Source organism: Acomys russatus, chromosome 32 (genome assembly GCF_903995435.1).
Source record: "Acomys russatus chromosome 32, mAcoRus1.1, whole genome shotgun sequence".
Classification (NCBI taxonomy): Eukaryota; Metazoa; Chordata; class Mammalia; order Rodentia; family Muridae; genus Acomys; species Acomys russatus.
In genome coordinates, this window is record NC_067168.1 from 1435486 (window position 1) to 1462013 (window position 26528).

Sequence of the window (26528 nt, forward strand, 5' to 3'; positions counted from 1 at the left end):
AAACTACTTTAAAAAGGCAAAACCATACTACTAAGCTATGATTTTAGTAAAATAGTCTATTTGAAATTTTTAGATAAATACTTCATGGCAGTGGTTCTCAGTCTTCCTAACGCCGTGGCCCTTTAAAACAACTCCTCGTGTTGTGGAGATCTCCAGCCGTAAAATCATCTTGTTGCTACTTCATAACTGTAATTTTGCTACTGCTCTGAGTCATAATGTGGATGTCTGACACGCAGCCCCCAGGTGGGTCACTGCTTCATTTGAGAATGCTGCTTTACGGTCAGTGCTCACAAAGGGAGCCATGGGCTGGGCGGGCACCGCAGCACTGGCCCCCGGTTTTGATGGTTTTTGACCTTTCCAACAGTTGTCATAGTAATTATCAGAAACTTAGTTAATGTCATGTACATGGCTAAACTGCCGTCATATTTTATGTTTGTAAATGCATACAGTTCTGCCTCGGGGAGCATGCTATTTAAATGAATGCTGACGAAGTATAGGAAGTCATTAGTGGGCTCAGTTATCCCCCCCCCCTTCTCTCTCTTTATTTCTTTCTCTCTCTCTCTGGCTTTTCAAGACAGGATTTCTCTTTGTGGCCTTGGCTGTCCTGGCCTTGCTCTGTAGATCAGGCTGACCTCGAACTCACAGAGATCCACCTGCCTCTGCCTCCCTGATTGCCCTGATTAAAGGCGTGCACCACCACTGCCCAGCCTGGTCTCCATTATTTGTTCATTGAACTCTTCTTTGCTGTGGATCCATTAAATTGATCTCCCGATTTAGAACTTTAGCCTGTCAGCTTAGGAGGAAAAGCTAGATTAAAGCAAACTCACTTTTGCTTGCTTTAATTTGCCATGCTTTTCTTGTGCTGGGTGATCCCAGGCTGGCATGCATGATAGGCAAATACTGCACCTCTGCATTTCAAGCCTGGCCCTCATTTCTTATTCTCATAGGAGTATTTACACCCTGCAACAGTTTCTCTTTTACACCTAAACATTTGAAATAGTTTAAACCAATGAGGGCAACAAAAGGCTGTCTCAACTCCTGTTTTGGGTACTGTGATTTAAAAAAAAAAAAAAAAAAAGATTTATTTACTTATTTACTATGCATACAGTGCTCTGCCTGCATGTATACTTGCACACTAGAAGAGGGCACTAGATCTTCTTATAGATGGTTGTGAGTCACCATGTGGTTGCTGGGAATTGAACTCAGGACCTCTGGAAGTCTAAATCTCTGGGCCATCTCTCCAGCCCCATGGGCACTGTCATTTTTTTCAGCCAATCAGTTACTTTGTTTCAGTAAGCATCAGAGGCTGAGCTGAGCAGTAGCTGTGGTAGGGCATATGTCTGTATGCAAGAGGCACAGCCTTACATGTCGGTAAGGTGCACATATACATTAAACAATAAAATTTTGAAGAAAAAGCATCTACCTCAAAGATATCAATGTGAAAGTGTTTGTTTATAAAGCAGGTTCTTGTTTGTGGACTTATTTGTAAGAAGAAATTTGAGTCACAAAAGACATTATCACCGTTACATTTAAGAACACCCACTGAAAATTTTATTAAAAGTTTGCATAGTTTTTTTTTCAAGTTATATTTAAGAGAGAAAATAAATAAGAGACACATTAACTTTAAGAGGCTAGATGTTTTTCATCTGTAACAGTGGAATTATGTTTTTTTTTTTTTAAACGTAATGTAGGGAAAAGAAACTTAACAAAATAGCATTCGTCATGAAGTGACTGACCAATGTGTGGCTCTGGAAACGCATTGTGTCCCACTCTATAATAACTGATGAGATTAAGTGAAATGATTGATTTCTGTTCTGTTATCGACACACATTTATGAGCAGTTGCTTTGACACCTTAGCAGGCAGTCAGAGGTCATAACTTCCTTTCTGTGAGAGAATGAGAGCTTTCACATGGCTGGTCCCAGCGACTGCACCCTGGACCTTATGGCCCTTCCAGCTTGCATAGAATTGCTGCGGAGTGATGGTTGAAAGAAACGTCTCATAAATCAGCAGGCGAGAGCCTTTTCCCCTATGGCTTCTCTGAATGGTTGGGGACCAGCAGAATCCAGGCTAAGATAATGCTATGCTTCCCTTAGATTTTGAAAAACAAAAAACTTTGAGTAGGAAATGGTCCATTAGCATGTGCCAGCCTGTGTCAAATGTGATTTTATCTGTATTGCCATATTTTATTTAAAGCAGTCTGCATAAAATAAATTAGAACTCATAACCTATGTTAAATATACATTTTCTTTTTCCATCCTGTTTTCCCATAGAAGCCAAGAATCTGGGGCATGGGCTGGAAGGGGACGGGGTGGGAAGTTGGATGTGCATCATGTTATTTATGCTGTTTCAGTGACTGGATTTTCTACTTAAGGAAAAAATGTGTGATGTGACACGGTGGGTGTGTGGAGCTCTGGGGAATAACTTGCAAGACTTAGTTCTCTCTTTCCACCATGTGAGTTCAGGAGAGGGAACTGAGGTCATTAGATGTGGTGCCAATTCCCCTTATAGGCCAACATCGCCACCTGTGTTCTCCCCCACCTGCGCTCCCCCCACAGAGCTCCCCTCACCTGTGCTGCCCCCCCAGCTGAGCTCCCTCCACCTGAGCTTCCCTGACCTGAGCTCCCCCCACCTGAGCTCCCTCCACCTGAGCTTCCCTGACCTGAGCTCCCCCCCACCTGAGCTCCCTCCACCTGAGCTTCCCTGACCTGAGCTCCCCCCACCTGAGCTCCCCTCACCTGAGCTCCCTCCACCTGAGCTTCCCTGACCTGAGCTCCCCTCACCTGAGCTCCCCTCACCTGAGCTCCCCCCACCTGCACTCCCCCCACCTGTGCTGCCCTCACCTGCGCTCCCATCACCCTGAGATTCTGCTTTTCAAAATATTTTTGGTATCCAGTAGCTACAACCACAGGGTTTCGTCTGTTTGTTTCCTTTTGTTTTGTTTTTAGCATAGAACATTTAATTGCACACATTTAATTTTCATGAACCGTCAGACACTGATTGTATTGGCCGCTTCACTGGTCAGCAGGCGCCTCTTCCAGCAATGGCTCCCATGGCTTCCACTGCAGCATTTTTCTTGCCAGACTTAATCCATTTTCAGCCTGAAGAATCGCCTCTTCCACTTCACCACCCTCAAGCAAGTCTTCTGATATTTTACATCTGGTTCAGCTTTGACCATATCCAGCCCCTCGCTGATGATCTGCTGTGTGTACAGGCTTAGGGAAGTGCCTCAGAAGATCAAGAATCTTTGTATACAATATTGTTAGCCTGTCATGTGGAGTGTCGCACACAGCCAGTCCCACCGGACCAGTGGTCTTCTTCAGCAAACCCGCCATGACAGCCCCCTGTTTTGTTTTTGTTTTTGTTTTTTTCCGAGGTAGGGTTTGGTTTTGTTTTTTTAACCATAGCCACTATACTATTTTGTTTCTAATAATGTCAGACATGAATTCCATTGGATAAACAATTGTGTTTGTTCTCTCTGTGTGTGTGTGTTGTGTGTGTGTGTTATGTGTGTGTATGTGTGTGTTTGTTCTGTGTGTGTGGGGTATGTGTGTGTGTTTGTTCTTTGTGTGTGTGTGGTGGTGGGGGTATGTGTGTGGTGTGTGTGTGTGTGTGTGTGTGTGGTATATGTGTTTGTTCTGTGTGTGTGGTGGTGGGGTATATGTGTGTGTGTGTGTGGTATGTGTGTGCTTGTTCTGTGTGTGTATGTGTGGTGTGTGTGTGTGTGTTCTGTGTGGGGTGTGTGTGTGTGATATGTGTGTGTGCGTGTGTGTTCTGTGTGTATGTGTTTGGTATGTGTGTCTGGTATATGTGTGTGTGTTTGTTCTGTGTGGTGTGTGTGTGTACATACATGCACATATGCATATCTCAGCAAATCTTTGAGTTTCCTGAGGGCACCTTGACTTTCAATTGTCACTGAGTGTCGTGACAATGGGCCTGTACCCACACTTCTCATTATTTATTTATTTATTTAATTATTGTTGTTTTTGTTGTTTTGTTTTTTGAGACAAGGTTTCTCTGTGTAGCATTGGGTGTCCTGGATTTGCTTTGTAGAACAGGCTGGCTTTGAACTCACAGTGATCCTCCTGCCTCTGCCTCCATGAGTGCTGGGATTAATGGTGTGCACCACCACGCCCAGCTTCAAGCTCCTCCTCTCTACATATGTGCACATGCCTCCGTTATGTATCTGTGAAATGATGCTTTTGCCCTCTGTGGTGACTCGTAGGAATTTGTCATAACTGAAGTGTGGCTGCTAGCTAGCTGTAGCATGACCATTTGGAATCCAAGCACCGAGGAAGCCGTGAATTCAGGGCCAGGGCGGTCAGCATGGTGAGAGTTGTCTAAAACCCTTATGCACACAGTACAGAGAAGGCAGAGGCCTGCCCGCCACTCTCCTCTGACCCCGCTCACTGGGCTTTTCCTGCTTCCTCTTCCTTTTCCTCCTTCGGCTTCCCTTCCCTGCTCGCTCCTCTCACCCATTTCCTCATCGGCTCTCTTCCTCCCAAGGCCCCTCTGCTAGCCTCGTGTTTTAGGGCTTGTGTAGGCCTAGGAAGCCAGGATTCCCCTTCCATAGCTCGCTGTCCCAAAATATGCAAGAGAAGACCACCCACAAGAGACCTTTTATTGAGCCTAATGTTGGAACACCAGATAGACAGCCATCTTACCAAGAGAGCCAAACATCCTGCCAGTTACAGCAAACCTCTTATGCAAATGAGGGCTTGTGTTTACACCAATCACAGCGTTGTTCCCACTGTACCAGTCACAGCAGTCCCTTTCTATTGGGCCAGCCTCTGGGGTACTTGTTTTCTCTTTGGCCTGGGCAGATATATTTGCAGGGTCATCTAGGGTTCACTGATGCTTATGATAGCAAAAAAATCTTGCTTTGTAGACCAGGCTGGCCTCGAATTCGCAAGTGACCCTCCTGCCTCTGTGCCTCCCGAGTGCTGGGATTAAAGGCATGCACCACCATGCCCACCTGATAGCAAACGTCCTGTAGGAACTGTTTGAAGCAGTCATAGCTGGGGCAAGCAGCTGTGAACTCTGTTTCCTCAAGATAGTCACAGACTGTTCAGAATAGCAGGTTCTGACCCAGGGTTCATTGGGTTGGCTGTTTGACTGACAGTCCTTTTTGATTAGGACAACCTGGGCATGGAGGACAAATGTGACAGCTGTTAATGAGGGAGTCATAGTGCCCCCGTCCCTTATAGCCTAGCAGAAAAATGAACATCCAAAAAGTGCTTATGATAAGAATTTGCTGACACTAAAGAGTGATTTTAACAGTGCTTACCATCAGCCCAAGCCCCACGGAGATTATTTAAGGAAAATAAAAATTGCACTGTATTCTTGGAGGTTGGAGCCACTCAGAATTTAACTGGAAGATAGTTTCCATGCGGTGAAGTTACTACAGAATTCTGTTAAATTCCTCTTGATGTTTTGAAACCTCTGTGTTGTGCCCCCCTCTCCCCCAACTAAAGGCTAACATCCTTTCTTAGGGATTAAATAGATAAAGGAAATGGTTCTATAGCTGGCAGAGCTATAGCTTTTTTTGTTTTGTTTTTTAATAATTATTTTTTATTAATTTATTCATATTACATCTCAATTGTTATCCCATCCCTTGTATCCTCCCATTCCTCCCTCCCTCCCACTTTCCCCCTACTCCCCTCCCTATGTCTGTGACTGAGGGGGACCTCCTCCCCCTGTATGTGATCATAGGGTATCAAGTCTCTTCTTGGTAGCCTGCTATCCTTCCTCTGAGTGCCACCAGGCCTCCCCATCCAGGGGACATAGTCAAATATGGGGCACCAGAGTTTGTGTGAAAGTCAGTCCCAGCTCTCCACTCTACTGTGGAGAATGTCCTGTCCATTGGCTAGATCTGGGTAGGGGTTCGATGTTTACTGCAAGTATTGTCCTTGGATGGTGCAGTAGTTTGTGCAGAACCCCTGGGCCCAGATCCACCCATCATGATGTTCTTCTTGTAGGTTTCTAGGACCCTCTGGATCCTTCTATTTCCCCATTCTCCCTTGCTTCTCTCACCTAGAGTCCCAATAGGATGACTGCACATCTATCCCAATCTTTTGATAAGTGAAGATTTTTATGGGACATGCCCCTTGGGCTAGTGTCCAGTTATAAGTGAGTATATACCATTTGAGTCTTTCTGCTTCTGGGTTAACTCACTCATTATGATCCTTTCTAGTTCCATCCATTTGTCCACTTATTTTTGGTTTTTTGAGACAGGGTTTCTCTGTGTAGCCTTGGCTGTCCTGTACTCGCTTTGTAGACCAGGCTAGCCTCAAACTCACAGTGATCCTCCTGCCTCTGCCTCCCAAGTGCCCTACTCTTCTTAAGCGCATAAACGGTGTATTGCAGAAAAGCTAGTTTGGTGATATTAGGATAACAACAAATTGGGATATTGTAATTAATTAGATATTTTTAGATTTTTTTTTTTTAAATTATATGTATATCCGTGTGTATGGGTAAGTGCATGTGTGAGTGTAGGTCATCACAGAGGCCAGAGGAAGATGTCAGATCTTCTGGAGCTGGAGTTATAGGCAGCTGTGAGGTCCCCGACAGTGAACACTGTGAATTGAACTCAGGTCTTCTACGAAAGCAATAAATTCAATCATTGAGCCATCTTTCCAGTCCCAAATAATATATAAAATTTTATTCGGAGAATCTGTTGATCTTTCAGTACAAAGTTGCAAATTAGTGGCAACTGATTTTCAAAGAGACATGTACTACATGACATGTCTACACGATAGCTTTTGTATCTTCATTTAGGAGGAAAATGAATTAGCGTCAAGAGGTTTCAGGAGCCTGGCAGGCTTGGCTGTACCTTCTCCAATGGCTGTAAGTTGAGAAGTGAGTGGTTATCTGGCTGCTTCATCACAAAGGCTCCCTCTTAGCTCTCCTGCACTTGGAATTAGTGATTACCAGCAGGGAGGGAGGAGCAGCCGCATTCCTGGCCTGCCCCTGCTCTTTGGCTTAAGGGTTAGCCCTTGCATGTTGGAGCTGGTGTTCTGTTTGTTCCCCACTGACCTTCCATGCTTAGGGCTGTTTGGTTGGGATCCTAGATCCTCCCTTGGACCCTGGTTGTTGTGATCCCAAATCAAAGGCCTTTATCTCCTCCTAAGGGAAAGGGGATTAAGAACTTCCTGCTGCCTTTTCAAACACTAAAGGGTTTGTGTGGGGCCCTGGTGTGGGCCTGAGGTCACTCATAAAGGCTTCAGATGCCCTCGGGTCCCCTGTCAACTCAGAACTCACTCTTGCTTTTAGGAATAGGAGCTAGGCAGCTTTCCATTAACAGAATTCCTGAGAGTTTAATGGCTCTGTTTATAAAGTCAGTGAATCAATCAATCAATTTACAGTGGGGATTAATTACCTCAGGAAAATGTTCTTGTCTTTGAAGGCAACTACAAAATACCCTGAGTAACCTGGAAATCCAGATTAGCTTTCTTTGGGGTTTTACCTCATGGAGCAGGATACACACGAAGGATCAGAACTGAGGTCTCCAGGTGAAATTTAGTTTCTGTGTGTAGCCTGTCATTCGAGCCTTTTAAAACCATGTCTCCTCTTTCTCTGGACCCCTTACTGTGTACCATTCACTGAGAACCTTCATCTAGTTGTGGGTTTTTTGTTTGTTTATTTTGTTTTGTTTTGTTTTGAGACAGGGCTTCTCTGTGTAGCCCTGGCTGTCCTGGACTCACTTTGTAGACCAGGCTGGCCTCGAACTCACAGCGATCCGCCTGCCTCTGCCTCCCGAGTCCTGGGATTAAAGGCGTGTGCCACCACACCCGGCTCCTCATCTAATTGTTTTTGCACTTTTTATTTCAGGTTAGGGGTTTGTGTGCATGTGCGTGGGGTTGTGCTCGTGTGTGTGTTGGTGTGTGCAGAAGCTAGAGATGAAGTTGGAGGTCTTGAGTCACTCTCCACATTATTTGAGGCACTGTCTTTTGCTGAGCCTGGAGCTCCCAGCTAGAGTGGCCTGCTAGTGAGCACCAGGGGCCACCCAGCACCCACTGCCCTTGTTTTGGGGTATTGTCATGCCTGACTTTTTTTTTTATGGGTGCTGGGAATCTACACTTAGGTCATATCTGTGCAATAGGCACCTTGCTGACTGGGCGTCTCCCCGTCTCCTATTCTTTTTATTCTTCAGCTTCTGCTCTCCAAAGCAGCTCACTCCCTGCTCTCACAGGAACATGTGTCTCTCACAGGAGCATGTGCCTGCCAGCAGCACGCAGCCATTGAAGTCATGCTTCCAGGCCTCCAGCCCTCTAACTCAGTTCCCGTCGCACTGGCCTCCGAAGCGTTGGTGTATTTCTTTAAATGGCCAGGTCCCACTAGTGATCGTTTCCTTCATGGGAACCCAGGACTCATGACGCCATGTGGACAGTTTGCATGAGGCTGTGGAAAGTACGCGGCACCAAGCTGGGAAACCCAGCTGTTTGTACACAGCAGGCCCTGAGCTTGGGGCCCTGGGCTGTGAGGACTGAAGCTAAGTGTCATTATTGTAATTCGAACAATACTCACATGTCTGTGTGCAGTGTTATTTGTTTTGCTATTAATCAGGAATTTTGGCTTTATAGTCTTTACAGTTCTCCGTATTTCATTGAGTACAAATCTTTTGTATGGAACTATTTGTAAGTCATCAAAAAAACAGTCAGGCTGTTTGGTTCTCTCCGCTGCTAACAACACCGTGAAAACCCTACCCGTTAACCTTCCCCTGCTCCAGTGAATGTGACCCTCGGTGGCAGGTGAAATCGGAGCTTCCACTTTTTTTTTAAAACTCCACTCCTATAAGCTATGAACTGTTGGGTTTGGCTTATTAAGTGCATCCTGGCACTTTCTGTGTGCCTGTGGCCCACAGTTCTCTGTTTCTATGTTTCTGAGCAAAATATCTCATCTACTTTAGCAAAGGAAATTCTTAAAGAAAAAGGCTGGAGAAATGGCCCAGTTGATGGAGTGCTTGCTGCGCAAAGCCTGAGGAGCTAAGTTCAATCCTTGGGACCCAGGTAAACGTGACATAGGCACAGAGGCCTGTCTGTAGTCCAGGCACACAGGAGATGTGGCAGGGGATCTTTTGAGTAGGCTGGCTAGCAAGCTAGCCAAAACAGTAAGCTCCAGGTTGAACAAGTGGAAGGCAATAGAGAGATATACCTGGCATCAACATTGGGTCTTCACACATGTACATATACAAGCATGTATACCTATACATATGCAAATATACATATAGATACCACACATACAAACAAATATGTTTTTACAAAGGGAGCTATGATGTTATTAAATGAATTTGTCATGTTGTGAGAGGTTGTTCAGAAGTCAGTGCCTATTAATTCATTTTAATAGATCATCTGGCATATATTGATACATAAATAATAATGTGCATAACTACATATGGTTATATAGCTGCCCCCCCCACTCTGTATTTCTGTTAGAGTTAAATTGGCTTGTTTCTAGTTGGACATGATAGCTCATGGCTATAACCCCAGCTACTCAGGAGGCTGAAGGAGGAAGGTCATAGACGAGACAGTTTATCAAGACTCTGTCACGGGAAAAAAAAGTACCTGGGCTATAGCACAGTGGTAGTTCAGTCTTTAGTAATACAAACCCACTAGTTCTGTTCCTAACAGCTATTAGAAGGATGGAAAAAAAAAAAAAAAAAAAAAAGACTAGAGCTGTAAATTTTTTTTTGCAAGATCTGATAACTTATTTGTTACTCTTAAAGTTTCTTAATTTTTATTGGATCCAGAAATAGAAGCTCCATGCTGACTGGGTGTGTGTGTGTGTGTGTTGTTTTCGAGACAGGGTTTCTAGACTCACTTTGCAGAGCAGGCTAGCCTCAAATTCACAGTGTTCTGCCTGCCTCTTTCTGTTGAGTGCTGGGGTTAAAGGCGTGCACTACCACCACGCTCGGCTATTTATTTTTATTTTATCTGCATTTGGTGTTTTTCTTACATGTTTGTGTGAGGGTGTTAGATGCCCCGGAACTGGAGTTACAGACAGTTGTGAGCTGCCATGCGGTCCTGGGAATTGAACCTGGGTCCTCTAAAAAAGCCGTCCATGCTCTACAGTGTACTAGTAGTGGGCACCATCTACAGAGGGACTGAAAAGTCTGCATATACTGCTGTCCCTTTTTGTTCCCAGCTGTGGAGGCGCAGCAGTGTGTGTCAGTCCAGGAATATCACACATACCCCGCCCCCCTCTTCTGTGTCATGGTTTATATTTTGCTAACAAATTCCAAGTTGAGAACATGCAGGCTGGCATCTAAAATGCACCTGCGAACAGGCTTGGCTTCCTCTTTCCGCTTCTCCTGGGACTAGAACAAGGCTGCTCCCTACTCCACAGCAGGCTCCTGACTCTGCAGAGTCCAGACAACTTGCTTCCTGTGAAAACCCTGCTTACAGTTCCTACAGTGACTCGGACCACCTGACCACCCCACTCCATTCTGCGGCCGTGCACTTCTTAAGAAAACTATGACGTTTGTGTTCATCATCCACTCCAATGAGTTTCTGACAATGGGTGGCTAGGAGGGAGCTATTCGGCTTCATCTTGACATAGCCTGTCACCTGGGAGGTGCCATGAAGAAGAGATAAATCATTACTTTGTGAATTGACTGTTAAAGACAGGGTCTTACTGTATAGCCCTACCTGGCCTGCAACTCGCAGAAATCCGCCTGTTCTGCCTTCAGAGCACTGGGACTAAAGGTATGTACCATCGTATCAAACTTTGACTTTTAAATTTATGTAATAAATTTTAGGGTTCCAGGCCAGCCTGGTCTACAAAGCAAGTCCAGGACAGCCAAAGCTAACACAGAGACATCCTCTCTTGGCGGGGGGGAGGAAACTTATGTGTGGTCGTGTGTGTGTGTGTGTGTGTGTGTGTGTGTGTGTGTTTGAGACTGTAGAAGCCCAAGGCTCATGTCAGGAGCTTTCTTTTACTGCTGGTCCACCTTATTCATCGAGGCAGACTCTTTGAGTTGAACCTAGAGCTCACTGATGAGGGCTGGTGTAGCTAGCTGGCTTGCTCTGGGGATCCCCTCTGTGCCTTCTGAAACACTGGAATTACATGTGTGCCACCATGGCCACCTGGCATTGATGTGGATTCTAGGGATCTGAACTCTGGTCTTTAGAATTGATCTGCCAGTGCTTTATCTACTGAATCATCACCCCAGCCCATACCTCCTTGTACTTTTTTTGTGTGTGTGTGTGTGTGTGTGTGTGTGTGTGTGTCTGTGTGTTTGTATGTGTTTGTGTGTTTGAGACAGGGTTTCTCTGTGTATCCTTTGCTGTCCTGGAACTCTGTAGACCAGGCTGGCCTCAAACTCACAAAGATCCGCATGCCTGTGCCTCCTGAGTGCTGGGATCAAAGGTATGCACCACCACCACCTGGCCCTTGTACTTATCATTAAAAGACACTGCACGTGTATTTGTGTGTGTGTGTACATGAGCGGGTCCTTGGGCATGTTCAAAAAGGACAGAGGGCAACTTTATGGGGTTTTTCTCCTTCCCCCTTTACATGGGTTTCAGGGATGGAACTTGGAACCATCTGGGATCTGTGTAGTGAGCCATCGCTCCGGCCCCTCCCTGCGCTTTTCTGACTTATTCCTCCTCATTTTACTGGGCTGTATGGTTTGTTGGACCCTCAAATCTTTTCTTAGTTAAAACAGACTTCCTCTCAGAGAGTCAGATTTCCGACTCTGCCCCTGGTGCACGTAGTCTGAGAAGCTGCCGTCTTCCAACTGTTCCCTAGTTTCTGGTGCTCTCTTTAGGGTAAAAGCAGAGTGCGCCATGACAACTGGACATCAGCTGAAGAGGGCATGCTGGGAATGCGGAACTCTTCAGCAGTCTTGGTCAAATGTGAATTCAGGAAGTCTGTCGCAGCGGTTTTAAGGTCCACGTCTTAGGCTGCGAACAGCTCAGTCTCTCGGCAACAGCTGGATGTGGTGGCGTGCATGCATGCGTAATCCCAGCGCTGCAGTGGCGAGATGGGTGGATCTCTGGGGATCCGTAACCAGCCAGCCTATTTTGTGAGTTCCAGGCTAGTGAAAGATCCTGTCTCCAAACAAACAAAAAACTCAAAACAAAAACAAAGAGAAAAACTAAGCTAGTATCACCCTGAGCAGTAGTTCTCAGATCTGTCTCTGGCCTCCGTAGCAAGTGCACCCAAACATACAAACACTCGGTTTCATAACTTATGAGGCCTTTTATTCAATCAGTTGGATCTAGGACCAAATTTTCAACAGTTGAGTCTGGCTGGTGGAGCCTACGTCACTTTGGGTATTAGGAGACTGGAGGTTGGCTTAGAATCCCAGCAGCTGACTTGAGTCTGCAGGAAGTTGTGGACCAGCAGCCCCTAAAAATGGCCTCGCCAGAACTGCTGCCGGAAGTGTGTCCTCATAGAGGGCTGCAGATGGTTGAAGGGCGGGTCTTCTGGTGTACTGATAAACTGTATGTAACTCAACTCCTGGCTTCTCGGTGGTGGTGGCTGCCCTTCCACCATGCCCACAAGTAGGAATTGAAGTTACAACTCTTCCCTCAGTCACTGGCCTGGCTTTGCCTGTTTGTTTGTTGTGTCAATTTGCCACAAGCTAGAGTCATCAGAGAGGAAGGAGCTTCAGTTGAGGAAATGCCTCCATGAGATCCAGCTGTAAGGCATTTTCTCAATTAGTGATGGATGGGGAGGGCGCAGCCCACTGTGGGTGTGCCATCACTGGGCTGGTGGTCCTGGGCTCTATAAAAGAAGCTGAGCAAGGCAATGAGCAGCACCCTCCTTGGCCTCTGCAGTGGCTCCAGCCTCTGGGGTCCTGCCCTGTTTGAGTTCCTGTCCTGTCTTCCTTCAGTGATGAATATAAAAGTGTAAACCAAATAAACCCTTTCCTTCCCAACTTGTTTTTTGGCCATGGTGTTTCGTTGCAGCAATAGAAACCCTAAGCCAGTACCAGAAATGCTTTTCTGGCAGGCAGGGTAAGTTTTGTTTAATGTATGTTATTTGTATATGATACTACAGAGAGAATTTTCATTTTAGCATCTTTTGCTCCTCTGGATAATTCTTATGTGTACATTTATGCTACTGTGTAATCTATAGATAGGTAGATCCCTATGTAGATCGATTGATGGGTGAATTATATATTGATGAAGACAGAACTGAAAGAAAATGTATCCTCGGCTGTGTTTTGTGTGTTTGAGTGCTTTTAGTATCTGTGTTGTAAGCTGATGAAACAGAGCAGCAAAGAAGGCCTTCCGTGATCTTGGGGATGTGAGAGCTACTTCTAGTTCTACACGGGAAATAAAAATAATTTCATATGGGCTGGAGAGATGGCTCAGCAGTTAAGAGCACTGACTGCTTTTCCAGAGGTCCTGAGTTCAATTCCCAGCATCCACATGGTGGCTCACAACTATCTATAATGTGATCTAATGTGCACTGTATACATAATAAATAAATAGTAAATACTAAAAAAATAATTTCATAAAAGAGGGAAGGGTGGTGTACGGGATTCAGCTTTTCCATCCACCCACCCATGTCTATCCGTGTATGCTGCATGTGTAGGTCAGAGGGGCTGGAGAGATGCTTCAGTGGCTGAGAACACTGGCTGCTCTTCCAGACGACCTGGGTTCAATTCCCAGGACCCACATGTCATGCGTGTGCAGATGACAGTGTGTGTGGAGCCAGACATCTTCTTTATCATCTCTACCTGATTTCCTGAGACAGGGTCTCACACTGCACCTGGAACTAGCTATTCCATTTAGACTGGCTGGCCAGCAAGCCTTCAGAACCTCCCGTCTTCACCTCTCACATTAGGGTTACAGGGTTGTGCAGGTAGCTGTGCCTGGCTTTTTTACATGGGGGGGGGGCGCTGCGGATCCAAATTCGGGTCTTAATAGTTGCATAACAAGTACTTTACCCACTGAACTGTTTCCCCGGTCCCCCCATTCCCCCACCTTGCTTCTTTTTATATGTACTGCATATTATTTTAAAGCTTTTATTGAATTTGTTCTTTGATAGTTTCGCATATGTATACTGCGTTTGATTACGCTCCTCACCCTCATCCTGTCCTGTCCGCCCTCCACCCCTGTCTGTCAACCCTCCCCCAGAAGCCTTCCTGTGTCCATGTCATTTTGCTTTGTTCTGTGACCCACTGGGTTTAATGGGCTTGATACTATGCGACAATGGCTGCCCCTCCCCCAGTATCCATCAGTCCAGCGGGGACGGCGGGGTCTGGTGAGCCCTCTGCATCTATCTGCTGTGTACTTTATTCATGCTGGCCCCATGAGAAAGAGTCCTCTGTTCTGTGTTGGTCCAAAGTCCTTTAGACTGGTGAGCATGTCAGTCTTCAGTCTTTTCTCTCGGGCATGCTCTGCTGTACATGAGTTTATGTATCCTAACATTTCTCTGCCTGTGCCAGGGCTAGAACTTAGGCATACAAAATAATTGTGCTGAAAGTATTTTGTGTGAAAAAGTTTGCGCTGACTATAAGCCGTCTTTCTCATGCCCGCTAAGCACCCGCTGTCACTGTGAACTGTGAGCTGGCTTCCTTCGAGGTGGATAGTTGGATTTAAAGCGCTCTGACTTTTGGCCCATTGAAACCCTTGCCTGTGCTCTGTTCCTAGGCTCTTTGCACATTTTAGGAGGCAGATGTTGGAACAATGACACTTGTTCTTTTGTGGAGTGCGCATTGTAAGTGCCAGAGATGGGAAGGAGGGGACGTGCCAGCAGAGGCCTCAGAGAGCCTGCCCGCATTGGTTGCTTCTGTGTCGTTTAGAATACGTTGAAGATTAAGAGTCCTTCTTAATTTTCCTTTTACATTTATTTCGTGTGTTGGGGGAGTATGTGTGTGATCTGGCATAGGTATGGAGGTCAGAGGGCAATTTACTGTGGGGTTCCAGAGACTCAATGCAGGTCGTCAGTGCTGGTGGCAAGCACCTTTGCCCAGTGGGCCACTCCAGAGTCAGTGTTTTTGTTTGTTTGTTTGTTTTAATGGATACAATAGCTGAGAATATTCATCTCTATGAACTAAATATCCTAGTCTATGATACTACATTACAAGGCCTTTAAGAACCTGGCTGCAGAACAGAGTGGCTTGTTTGCTTGGAGTTGTGCAGTAGGATGTGTCCCGGCTGGATTGTCCCCAGGGAGAAGGGGGAGAGTTCCCTGAGTTTGAGATGAGGCACAGTGTGCTAACTCACAAAGCCTGTTACACTCACTGCTTGTTACACGCACTGCTTGTTGCTGACGGCAGACAGGCAAGGACGATACAGACCAGGACCTGAATAAATTAAGAACACTGGTAGCTTGGTGTGGTGGTGCACGCCTTTAATCCCAGCACTCAGGAGGCAGGGGCAGGCATATTTCTGTAAATTCAAGGCCAGCCTGGACTACAAAAAGAGTCCAGGACAACCAAGGCTACACAGAGAAACCCTGTCTCGAAAAACCAAAAAAGAAAAGAAAGAAAGCTAGAAAATTCTTTAAAAAAAAAAAAAAAATCTTAGTTACAAAAAACAAAACAAAACAAAACGAAAAACCCAAAAACAACAACAAAAAAAACTTAGCTACATCATTTTGTGTATGTGTGTGTATGGGGGCGTATTTTTAGTCGTATGTGTGTGTCTCTGTGATATATGTGTGGTGTGTGGGTGTGTGCACTTGTGTGCAGCTTCCTACGGAGGCCAAAGGCCATTCTTGTGGGATCTCCCAGAGCTGGAGTTACAGCTGCCTTACCTGAGTGCTGGGGACCAAACTTAGGTTGTCTGTAAGAGCAGTGCATGCTCTTGCCTACTGAGCCATCGCTCCTTCCCCGTCTTGCCCAGTCTTAAACCTATAATAGCGTTGAAACTTGTTCCTTGGTTGGTTTACATCTGCCGATCTCTTCATGCTGTGATTAGACAATGCCCAGACATCTGCGACTGACAGGCAAGCTCCGAGTACAAGGGCTTGGCAGGAAGTGACAATCTGATGAGGCCCAGTTATTACTGTGTTTGGTTAGTAAAGCCTGCACAGTTGATTTGAAACGCCAGTAACGTAGAAATAAACTTTAAGTTAATAGGTATAAAGCTCAGTAACAAATCTCTGAGGTTGTGGGTGTCTGAGAGTCAGAGTTAGAAATCTGAGGAGCTGCTGACAGATTCCCCCAAAGCTACTGACTTTGGCTTAAAGATGGTGGAAGCTGGGCGCCCTAGAAAGTGCCTGCTGACTGCTGGCTCTGTCCCCTGCAACTGAGGATCCCGCTGGAAGGAGTAGGCTTTGGCAATTGGTGCAGTCCTTCCCCAGCCTAGGCCTGGAGCTCAGTGCTGACCTGCATGCAGTGCTAAGCCTGGAGATCAGTGCTGACCTGCATGCAGTGCTGGGCCTGGAGCTCAGTGCTGACCTGCATGCAGTGCTGGGCGTGGAGCTCAGTGCTGACCTGCATGCAGTGTTAGGCCTGGAGCTCAATGCTGACCTGCATGCAGTGCTAAGCCTGGAGCCCAATGCTGACCTGCATGCAGTGCTGGGCGTGGGGCTCAGTGCTGACCTGCATGCAGTGCTAGGCCTGGAGCTCAGTGCTGAACTGCGTGCAGTGCTGGGCCTGGAACTCAGTGCTGACCTGCGTGCAGTGCTGGGCCTGGAGCTCAGTGCTGACCTGCATGCAGTGCTGGGCCTGGGGCTCAGTGCTGACCTGCATGCAGTGCTAGGCCTAGGGCTCAGTGCTGACCTGCATGCAGTGCTAGGCCTGGAGCTCAGTGCTAACCTGTGTGCAATGCTGGACCTGGAGCTCAGTGCTGACCTGCATGCAGTGCTGGGCCTGGAGCTCAGTGCTGACCTGCATGCAGTGCTGGGCCTGGGGCTCAGTGCTGACCTGCATGCAGTGCTAGGTGTGGAGCTCAGTGCTGACCTGCATGCAGTGCTGGGCCTGGATCTCAGTGGTGACCTGCATGCAGTGGTAGGCCTGGAGCTCAGTGCTGACCTGCATGCAGTGCTAAGCCTGGAGCCCAATGCTGACCTGCATGCAGTGCTGGGCCTGGATCTCAGTGCTGACCTGCATGCAGTGGTAGGCCTGGAGCTCAGTGCTGACCTGCATGCAGTGCTGGGCCTGGAGCTCAGTGCTGACCTGCAAGTAGTTGTTAGAAATTACCAAACGAATTATCATTATAAACTAAATAGCTATACTTTTTACTTTTTTTAAAAGAGCAATATATATTAAGCATTTTATTTATTCTGGTGTCGTCTTCTTTTCTTTCTTCTCTGTCTCCTTCTCTTTCTCCTCCTTCTTCTTCTGTTTTTTGAGACAGAGTCTCTTTCTGTATCCTTAGCTGGTCTCAAATTCAGAGAGAATCCACCTGCATCTGCCTACTGAGGGCAGGCATTAAAGGATTGTGTCGCCATGGCCATGCGTAGCTTTTAAGGTGCAGGAATGTCCTACTGACTTAATATGCAATTTAATGTTGGTACATCCAGTTAATTAGTTGTACACTACTTCTGGTATACAATCACTTACTTATATGTTGCTTTCTGATCCGGTAAAAGTTTGGGAGCCAGTCTCATTGGAGCAGCATTTACAACCCTGGCTGTAAATCATAGAAAATGATTAAGTGGACAGATGAAGAGGAAGTCACAAATCAAACAGGCACTTACATTTATTGTGTTTGCTAGGTTGTATTTGAGGATGGTGCATGTTTTGGGGGACCTTGTGTCGGAGCTGTTTTATAGAGCTCTGGCCTCTTAACAGCAATACTTTAAGGGCTCCTTGTGCCACTCTTGGCTTGTTTAGCTAGACTGTGGAGGGAGGTCAGGTTTCACGAGCAGGCTGTTGGCTTCTAAAGATGGTCCTTTCTCGCAGAAGCAAAGTCCACATCAGGGAGTAAGCTGAGATTTGCATGAGGATATTGAAATTTGTCACTTAAATAAAGAGCAGAAAATGTGGGCAACAAAAAGATCCGGCCACCAAGTCTTAGAATATTCCAGCACTCACTGAAGGGCATATTCACTAACTCAGCTTAAAACCCCATTAAAAAAAATAAACAATAAGCCGGGCAGTGGTGGCAGGCGCCTTTAATCCCAGCACTCGGGAGGCAGAGGCAGGCTGTGAGTTCGAGGCCAGCCTGGTCTACAAAACGAGTCCAGGAAAGTCAAGGCTACACAGAGAAACACTGTCTTGAAAAACAAAAAACAAAATGATGATGATGATGATGATGGTGGTGGTGGTGGTGGTGGTGGTCTGGGAGATGGCTCACTGACCGTCTCAGTGGGTGAAGTGCTTGCCATGCTGCCATGAAGATCAGAATCAGATCCGCAGAAACCGAAGTCAGGGGAGTGCCTGCCTGGAGTGCCAGCCCTTGGAGGAGGAAGGGCAGATCCTCAAGCTCCAGTTTTGATTGAGAGACCCTGCTGCAGGCAGCTAAGGCGGGAGAGTGAGAATGATTTCAGCCTGCACGTGCATGCATGTGTCCACATACACAAGACAAATATACACGTACACAGACATGTACACATCATACACAAAAGAAAAATGGGAAAAGAATAACCAAATTAGACGCCATACCTGGAACCCAGTACCACTGGATCTGACTAGTTTTTTTTTTTTTTTTTAGTTTTTCGAGACAGGGTTTCTCTGTGTAGCCTTGGCCATCCTGGACTCACTTTGTAGACTAAGCTGGCCTTGAACTCACAGAGATCTGCCTGCCTCTGCCTCCCCAGTGCTGGGATTAAAGGCCTGCGCTACCACGCCGGGCTTGACTAGTTTTGTTTTTAAAATTTATCTCATTAAATAAACTTTAAACTGAGGTAATTTAATTTACATACTTTCCTATGCAAAGATGAGATAATAGCCTCAGTAAATGTCAGTGAGCACAAGGTTTTACTTGTTTAGTTTTGCCGTGTGGATAGGGCTTGGAAGCCTGGTGCGTGCTGGCTAAGAACTCTACCACTGAGCTACATCATCAGCTCTGAGCAGAAGCGTTAAATGTATCTCTCTAATTCAGGGGTTTGACACAGCTAGAAAGCCAGTGCATGTTGGCCTGGTCCGAGAAGAGCTGCTCCAAGGTACAGAGTCTCTGAGCATCTCGGGCTTAGGAGAGAATTCATATCGAATCTCGGTAACCACCAGGCCGCAGATCTCAGTGTCTACCCCTCAGCCAGATGGAAATCCTTGAGATGCTTGGTTCCCTGTTCCTCAGTTTCTTCAGCTGAATATTGAGATGGCACAGCTATGAGGATTAAATAGACTACAGGATGTACCACCCGTAGCCCAGGACCTAGCAACAAAGTGTGTGGCAAGCTATTGTGCCCTGAGAGTCTGGAAACCAGTGTTGTGACATATTTGATAGTTTACCTTCCTAGCAGTTTGAGCTACCAACTTACACAGCAGTTTACTTAACTGCCTCTCTCCACTGTCAGACGGATATTCCTGAACGCAGCCCTCATAGCCTTGCCCATCATTGGCTTAGTGCCACCTGCAGGTGGGCACCAGACACCAGATAAATAGGTGTTGAATGCGTCGGTAAACTTAGGAGGGACCACTTTAATCCAAAAGTTTTCTGATATGAATATGACTAAATATTTTTCCAGCTATGAGTTAGTTAATCTAACCTGTTATTGTGTAATTCAGAGCCGATCCACCTGGTTTGACACTGGATAGGTGAGTCATGTGACCATGAGAACAGTAGGGTTGATGTTAATGTGTGATTCATGGAAATTGGCTTCTCTGCACCATAATTTTACAGAATATCTTTAAGAGCAGAAAAAAAATTTTTTTTTTTTTTTGAGAGAGGAGACATTTTATATCTAAACTAAAGCAATTTGTGGAAAGCGTTATAGACTGGGGTCTTGACTCAGTGGTGGCATTCTTTCTTATCGTGTGTGAGGCTCTGGGTTGAGTGCCCTGAGCTGTTACAGATATACTTTTTTGTTTTGTTTTGTTTTTCGAGACAGGGTTTCTCTGTGTAGCCCTGGCTGTCCTAGACTCACTTTGTAGACCAGGCTGGCCTCGAACTCGCAGTGATCTGCCTGCCTCTGCCTCTCAAAGTGCTGGGATTAAAGGCGTGCGCCACCACGCCGGGCCCGGGAGTGTTTGTTTTCACTGTGACTCACAGCTGTGGGTGCAGTCTGTGATGTTGGGAAGTCAGGGTGGCAGGAGCGGGAGGCTGCTGGTCACACTGCATCGACAGTCAAGAACTAGGTAGGGCGAGTGCTGGTCTCACCTCCCTTGCTGCTTTTTATGTGGTCCAGGACCCCAGCTGGAGAGTCTTCCTGTTCCAGGCTGGGATTACAGCACCAACAGCTGGAGCTGGCTTTACATGTGTGGTCTGGGATCGTCCCCTCAAGCTTGCACAGCACTTTATCGGCCGTCTCCCAGCCCTGGCTTCCTAGGTCTCTAGTAGGTGAATAGCCATGGTGGCTACAGTTCAATCTAGAATTAATGTGTTGTAGATATGTGTCCTGGAAAGTAACCATTAAAAGGAAAAGGTGGGTCCAGTGAGATGGCTCAGTGGGTAAAGGTGCTTGCTGCCAAGCCTGATGACCTGAGTTTGATTCCTGGCATCCCCCTCTCCCCAAACCCCCATGGTGGAAGGAGAAAACCAACTCACACTAGGTTTCCCTGTGATTATCATATCCGTGTTGTAGCTGGGCGTGGTGGCGCACACCTGTCGTCCCAGCACTCGGGAGGCAGAGGCAGGCGGATCTCTGAATTCAAGGCCAGCCTGGTCTGTAAAGTGAGGCCAGGACAGCCAAGGCTGCACAGACAGGCCCTGTCTTGAAAATAAGAAACAAACAAACACAAATCATATTCCTGTTGTGGCACATGTGTATCCCCCAGTACACAGAAAATAAATAAAATGAGGGTTTTTTTGTTTTGTTGTTTGTTTTTAAAGAAAAATTTGTGTTGGTGTTTAGAGTTTGATGTTCATAGATAGGGATTCTAGAACTTTTAGTTTATTCTTAAAACTTTTTGAGGACCCTCAAACCTTTTTTTTTTTTAGACAGGGTTTCTCTGTGTAGCCTTGGCTGTCCTGTGTAGACCAGGCTGGCCTCGAACTCACAGTGATCCGCCTGCCTCCGTCTTCCAAGTACTGCGGTTTCTCCACCTCTTGTTCCTCACAGAAACTAGTATCTATCTTACCTTCCCCTGAGCATTCAGTGTGTCGGCTCTCCCCTCCTCTCTAGATCCCATTGGACTTTTGAGACTCCTCTTTTCAGTTCATCCCAAGGCACCGGCGGTGGCTTGATCTGAAGCACCCTGTAAAAGTCTTCCTGTCACCTCACATTCTGTGAGCACACACTACCATTCTGTGAGCGCACACCCCCATTCTGTGAATGCACACCCCCATTCTGTGAACGCACACCCCCATTCTGTGAATGCACACTACCATTCTGTGAGCGCACACCCCCATTCTGTGAGCGCACACCCCGATTCTGTGAGCCCACACCCCCATTCTGTGAGCGCACACCCCCATTCTGTGAGCTCACACCACCATTCTGTGAGCGCACACCCCATTCTGTGAGCGCACACCACCATTCTGTGAGCGCACACCACCATTCTGTGAGCGCACACCCCCATTCTGTGAGCGCACACTACCCTTCTGTGAGCGCACACTACCCTTCTGTGAGTGCACACCCCCATTCTGTGAGCGCACACCCCCATTCTGTGAACGCACACTACCATTCTGTGAGCGCACACCCCCATTCTGTGAGCGCACACCCCCATTCTGTGAGCCCACACCCCCATTCTGTGAGCGCACACCACCATTCTGTGAGCGCACACCACCATTCTGTGAGCGCACACCCCCATTCTGTGAGCGCACACTACCCTTCTGTGAGCGCACACTACCATTCTGTGAGCGCACACCCCCTTCTGTGAGCGCACACTACCATTCTGTGAGGGCACGCTCCCATTCTGTGAGCGCACACCACCATTCTGTGAGCGCACGCTCCACACCATTCTGTGAGCGCACACCACCCCATTCTGTGAGAGCACACTCCCATTCTGTGAGCGCACACTACCATTCTGTGAGCGCATACCCCATTCTGTGAGTGCACACTACCCTTCTGTGAGCACACGCTACCATTCTGTGAGGCACACACCCCCTTCTGTGAGTCGCACGCTCCATTCTGTGACGCACACCACCCTTCTGTAAGCGCACGCTCCCATTCTGTGAGCGCACAACCACCATTCTGTGAGCGCATTAACCCCCTTCTGTGAGCGCACGCTCCCATTCTGTGAGCGCACACCACATTCTGCTGAGCGCCACCACCCATTCTGTGAGCGCACACCCCCATTCTGTGAGCGCACACCACCATTCTGTGAGCGCACACCCCCTTCTGTGAGCGCACGCTCCCATTCTGTGAGCGCACACCCCCATTCTGTGAGCGCACACTCCCATTCTGTGAGTGCACAGCCCCATTCTGTGAGCGCACACCACCATTCTGTGAGCGCACACTCCCATTCTGTGAGCGCACACCCCCATTCTATGAGCGCACACCACCATTCTGTGAGCGCACACCCCCTTCTGTAAGCGCACGCTCCCATTCTGTGAGCGCACACCACCATTCTGTGAGCGCACACCCCATTCTGTGAGCGCACACTCCCATTCTGTGAGCGCACAGCCCCATTCTGTGAGCGCACACCACCATTCTGTGAGCATACACTCACTTTCTGTGAGCGCACACTACCATTCTGTGAGCACACACTTTCTGTGAGCGCACACCACCATTCTTTCCCTCTGTGTTGTTTCTGCTTTTGCCTCAAATGACATATTCTCTGCTTTCTCTGGAATCCAATGGATTTCTTAAAAGCCACTTCGCCAAAGTAGGTTTTCACCTGGATAGTTTGTCTTCATTATATTTTGAATAAATATTTTATTTTTAATTGTGTGTGTGATGTTGTGCATGTGCGCTAGAGCTAGAGTTACAAGCAATTGTGAGCTGCCTGGTATGGCTTCCAGGAATCGAAGAACTGGGATCCTTTTAACCACCGAGCCATCTCTCCAGCCCTAGTTTGCCCTTTGTCGTCCCTTCCCTCTGATACCCAGCAGAATGCTTTGTACTGTGCTGTGGGGTAGAGAACCACATACTAGTTTGGATTGTTATTTTCTTCCAGCTATGCTTATGTTTTCTTTCTAATAGATGGTTTCTGGGACTATGCTTAGAGTTTTAAGTTCTAGGAAAGACAGACTGCCCAAGTTGTTTGTCCGCCCCGCCCCCCGACTCCCTTTTTTTTTTTTTTCCCCCAAGGTATTTGTTAAACCATCTTTGTGCTACTTAAATTAGATTGACAGGAGCAGGAGTTCAGACCTGGTGAATTGTTTGTGTAATGGTATTTCTGAATGAGCTTCTGTGTGCTTATCCTAAATTTGTCTGATTTTGTTATAGCTATTTCTGCATTTGAAGTCCATCCAGTGTCTACTGAGGTCCAAGAAGGGGGCGTTGCCAGATTTTCCTGCAAGATTTCGTCCAACCCCCCTGCAGTCATAACATGGGAGTTTAATAGAACAGCTCTGCCTATGGCCATGGACAGGTAAGTACGCCATTTTTACATGAGTGTGGCACGTAATGCCACACTCCCGCACAACATGGTGGGGTTTATTTCCATTTAGGGTGGCAATAAACTAATCTCCTAAGACATTTCTAACTTGGGCAGAGAGCCACATCGTCAGGGCTCGAGAGCGGGACCAGTGGTTCCCAGCGCCTGCTGCTCTTGCAGAGACTCGGTCATCTGGCACTTTCCTTCTGATCTCTCCCAGCAGTCTAGGCACGTGGCTCACGAACACGTGCTCAGATCCACGCACAAAATAAATAAACACTTTTAAAAAACCGTAATCCCTGACCTGCTCTGTAGTATTCAAAAGTCACTTGCTAAAATGGTAGAACACTAAGCTAGGGGAGAATTTGTGAAGTGTTTTGTTGAAGACAGGGTTTCTTGTGTAGCTCTGGCTAGCCCAGAACTTGGTCTGTAGACCAGGCTGGCCTTGAATTCAAAGATCTGCTTGCCTCTGCCTCCCCAGTGCATTAAAGGCATGTGCCACCATTGCCTGGCATCCTAAACGCACGAACTTCAGGACTTTAAGCCTCCTCTTTTGGCTGCTGAGATGGCTTAGCGGGTAAAGGCATTTGCTGCCAAGACTGACAAGCTAAGTTTTATTCCCAGAACCCATCACTCAGGAGGCAGAGGCAGGTGGATCTCTGTGAGTTAGACCAGCCTGGTCTATAGAGAGAGGGTCAAGACAGCTAAGGCTACAAAGAGAAACCCTGTTTCAACCAAAAACAACAACAACAACAAACAAAAAAGAAACAAAGAAGAGGAATTCTTTTTCAGTCGGCTATCAGGGACATAGATGTCATTAATGTTGTTTTGTTTATTGTGTGATAAATTGTGTGTAACTCAGATGAACACTCAGAGAGTCAAGGAAAAAAATATGAGCAAATCCTGAAGGGCCCTGAGCACAGCACTCACAATGGGTCCCACAAGCGACTGCATCACAAGCCTAAAGCTTGCTCCTCTCCAACAAAGCCAAGAGCACACTAGAGCCAAGCCCGACCAAACCAGAAACCCTGAATTACTTTCTCTGTGCCATCGAAATTTATCACACTTTATTTCTAAATGCCAGGGACTGACCCCAGGCCTTATACATATAAAGCAATTATACATTATATTAAACTTATATGCTATATACCACATGCTATTATTATAATTATGTATCTTTTATATTAACGTATTATAATATATATACATAGTTTTTAAAATTTTACTTTGAAAGACATGAGAATTTCTTCAACCCATAGACAAAGCACCCCACATCTTAAAGAACTGAACTTTGCGGTATTGAGGTAAAAATGATCTAAAATATCTCCCACTAATAATACCAATTAAATTCAGTTAGCTGGGTATTTGCAGAAATATTGGATACCAATTAAGTAGCATTTGGCTTCATCTTTCATGTTTTAAGGGAAATTGGACCTCTTATCTTTTCATCATCTTTTTTTAAATATTGAAACACTTCCTAACTTAAAGACATAAATTCATTTGTCTTTCTTTTCAAACAAAGAAATGTGTATGTTTCTAGGGAGACTGTGTCCCAACAACATACTTTTTAAATTGAAAACTTAATTATCAAAAATGAAAGCTGGAACACAGCGGGGGGTGGGGTGGTCCTTAGCGGTATGGGAGGGGGTTTGTGTGAAAATGAAATTTTGAGAAAGCAGTTTGTTATACAAAATTGACACTCGACCAGCGAGTAGAAGCACATGAACTCATTTCCAATCCCACTTAGCAAAGCTGACTGTGCTCAGAGCATCCTTCCCGAGCACGGCTCTGTGAAAGCCGGCATTCACCAGGCAAGGCGCAAACAGGGCTCCCTTAACCTACTGCCCTCTGGACACATCACTCTCTGTTAAACAGGCAGCCACTGCCAGATGCTCTGGCTAGAAATGGCCCCAGATGGTCAGCTGTGCCCTTCATAGAACACCCTTCCCTTCCCACGTCGTAACGCTTGCCTGCCGAAAGCGTGGCCAGGCCCGACGGGAAGTTAGTAACGAAGATTGGAGTCAGGGGCCTCAGGTTAGAAGGCACCTGGAAGCAGTCTGCTCAACAGCTGAATGGCGCTCAAGCTTATGCAAGCGCGTCCCTGCCGGCCACTCCGTTACTCCGCACAGATGCGCAGGTCCCGAACCTGCTGCCTAGCAAGGAAGCACCTACAGCTACAGAGGCCTTGTCACCATGAGGACACAATATGAGGTCCAATTTCCCTTAAAACAGGAACGATGAAGCCAAATGCTACAAAGGACTCAAGCTATCGACCAGTCAGATCAAATCCACCGTCAGGAAGCACACAGCTACTGAAAGTGACATGGCATGTCCACCATCTCAAAATCATGTCGTAGTTTATGCATCTGAAGTGATTCCAGGGGCCTGGAGAGATGCCTCTGTCAATAGCATGCTTGGACCTAGTAGCACACATATAAAAACACAACCTATGTACTCCCAGGACTGGGGAGGTGGACAAGCGGTCCCTGGGGCTGGCTGGCCAGTTTACCTAGCCGATTGGTACACTCTAAGTTCAATGAGGGAACTGGCCTCAAAGGAAGACAACTGACATCAACCTCTGTTTTTCACATATATGTGTATACATGTACCTAAGCACATGAGTAAACACATGCGATCCCACACACCTGAAACAGCATGCTTAACAGACGTCACAGAAAAAAACAGTGTGTATATATACACGATTGATTTGATACCCATGCGTGTGTATGTGTGTCGTGCATTCACACATCTGTGTGTGGATGCAAACACGCGCATGTCGAGGTGTATGTGTGAAAGTCAGGACAACCGCACACCTGGTGCACCCCACCACCACCTTGTTTGGGACAGGAGCTCTTATCAGCCTCCCCACCCTGCCCCAGGCACACCAGGCTAGCTGTCCCACTGCTTTGGGAAGTCTCCTGTCTCCTTCTCACATCTCCCACGTTTGAGCAGGCGTACTAAGACTGCAGTCACATGACACCACGTCCAGCTTTATATGGGTTCTGGGCTTTCAAACTCAACCCCTCAAGCACATCGCCCTT

The 26528-nt window shown here is 46.7% G+C and overlaps 1 protein-coding gene and 1 pseudogene across 1 annotated transcript in view; one reads left to right on the forward strand and one right to left on the reverse strand.

The window, feature by feature from the left end:
• Prtg (protogenin) overlaps window positions 1–26528 on the forward strand; it is a 91793-nt gene that overhangs the window by 17523 nt on the left and 47742 nt on the right. Inside the window, exons 3-4 of the mRNA XM_051140825.1 lie at window positions 23337–23481; window positions 25720–25805. Coding sequence (XP_050996782.1) covers window positions 23337–23481; window positions 25720–25805 — 231 coding nt within the window. The remainder of the gene's footprint in view (window positions 1–23336; window positions 23482–25719; window positions 25806–26528) is intronic.
• On the reverse strand, window positions 3014–3334 carry LOC127184425 (NADH dehydrogenase [ubiquinone] 1 alpha subcomplex subunit 5-like; annotated as a pseudogene).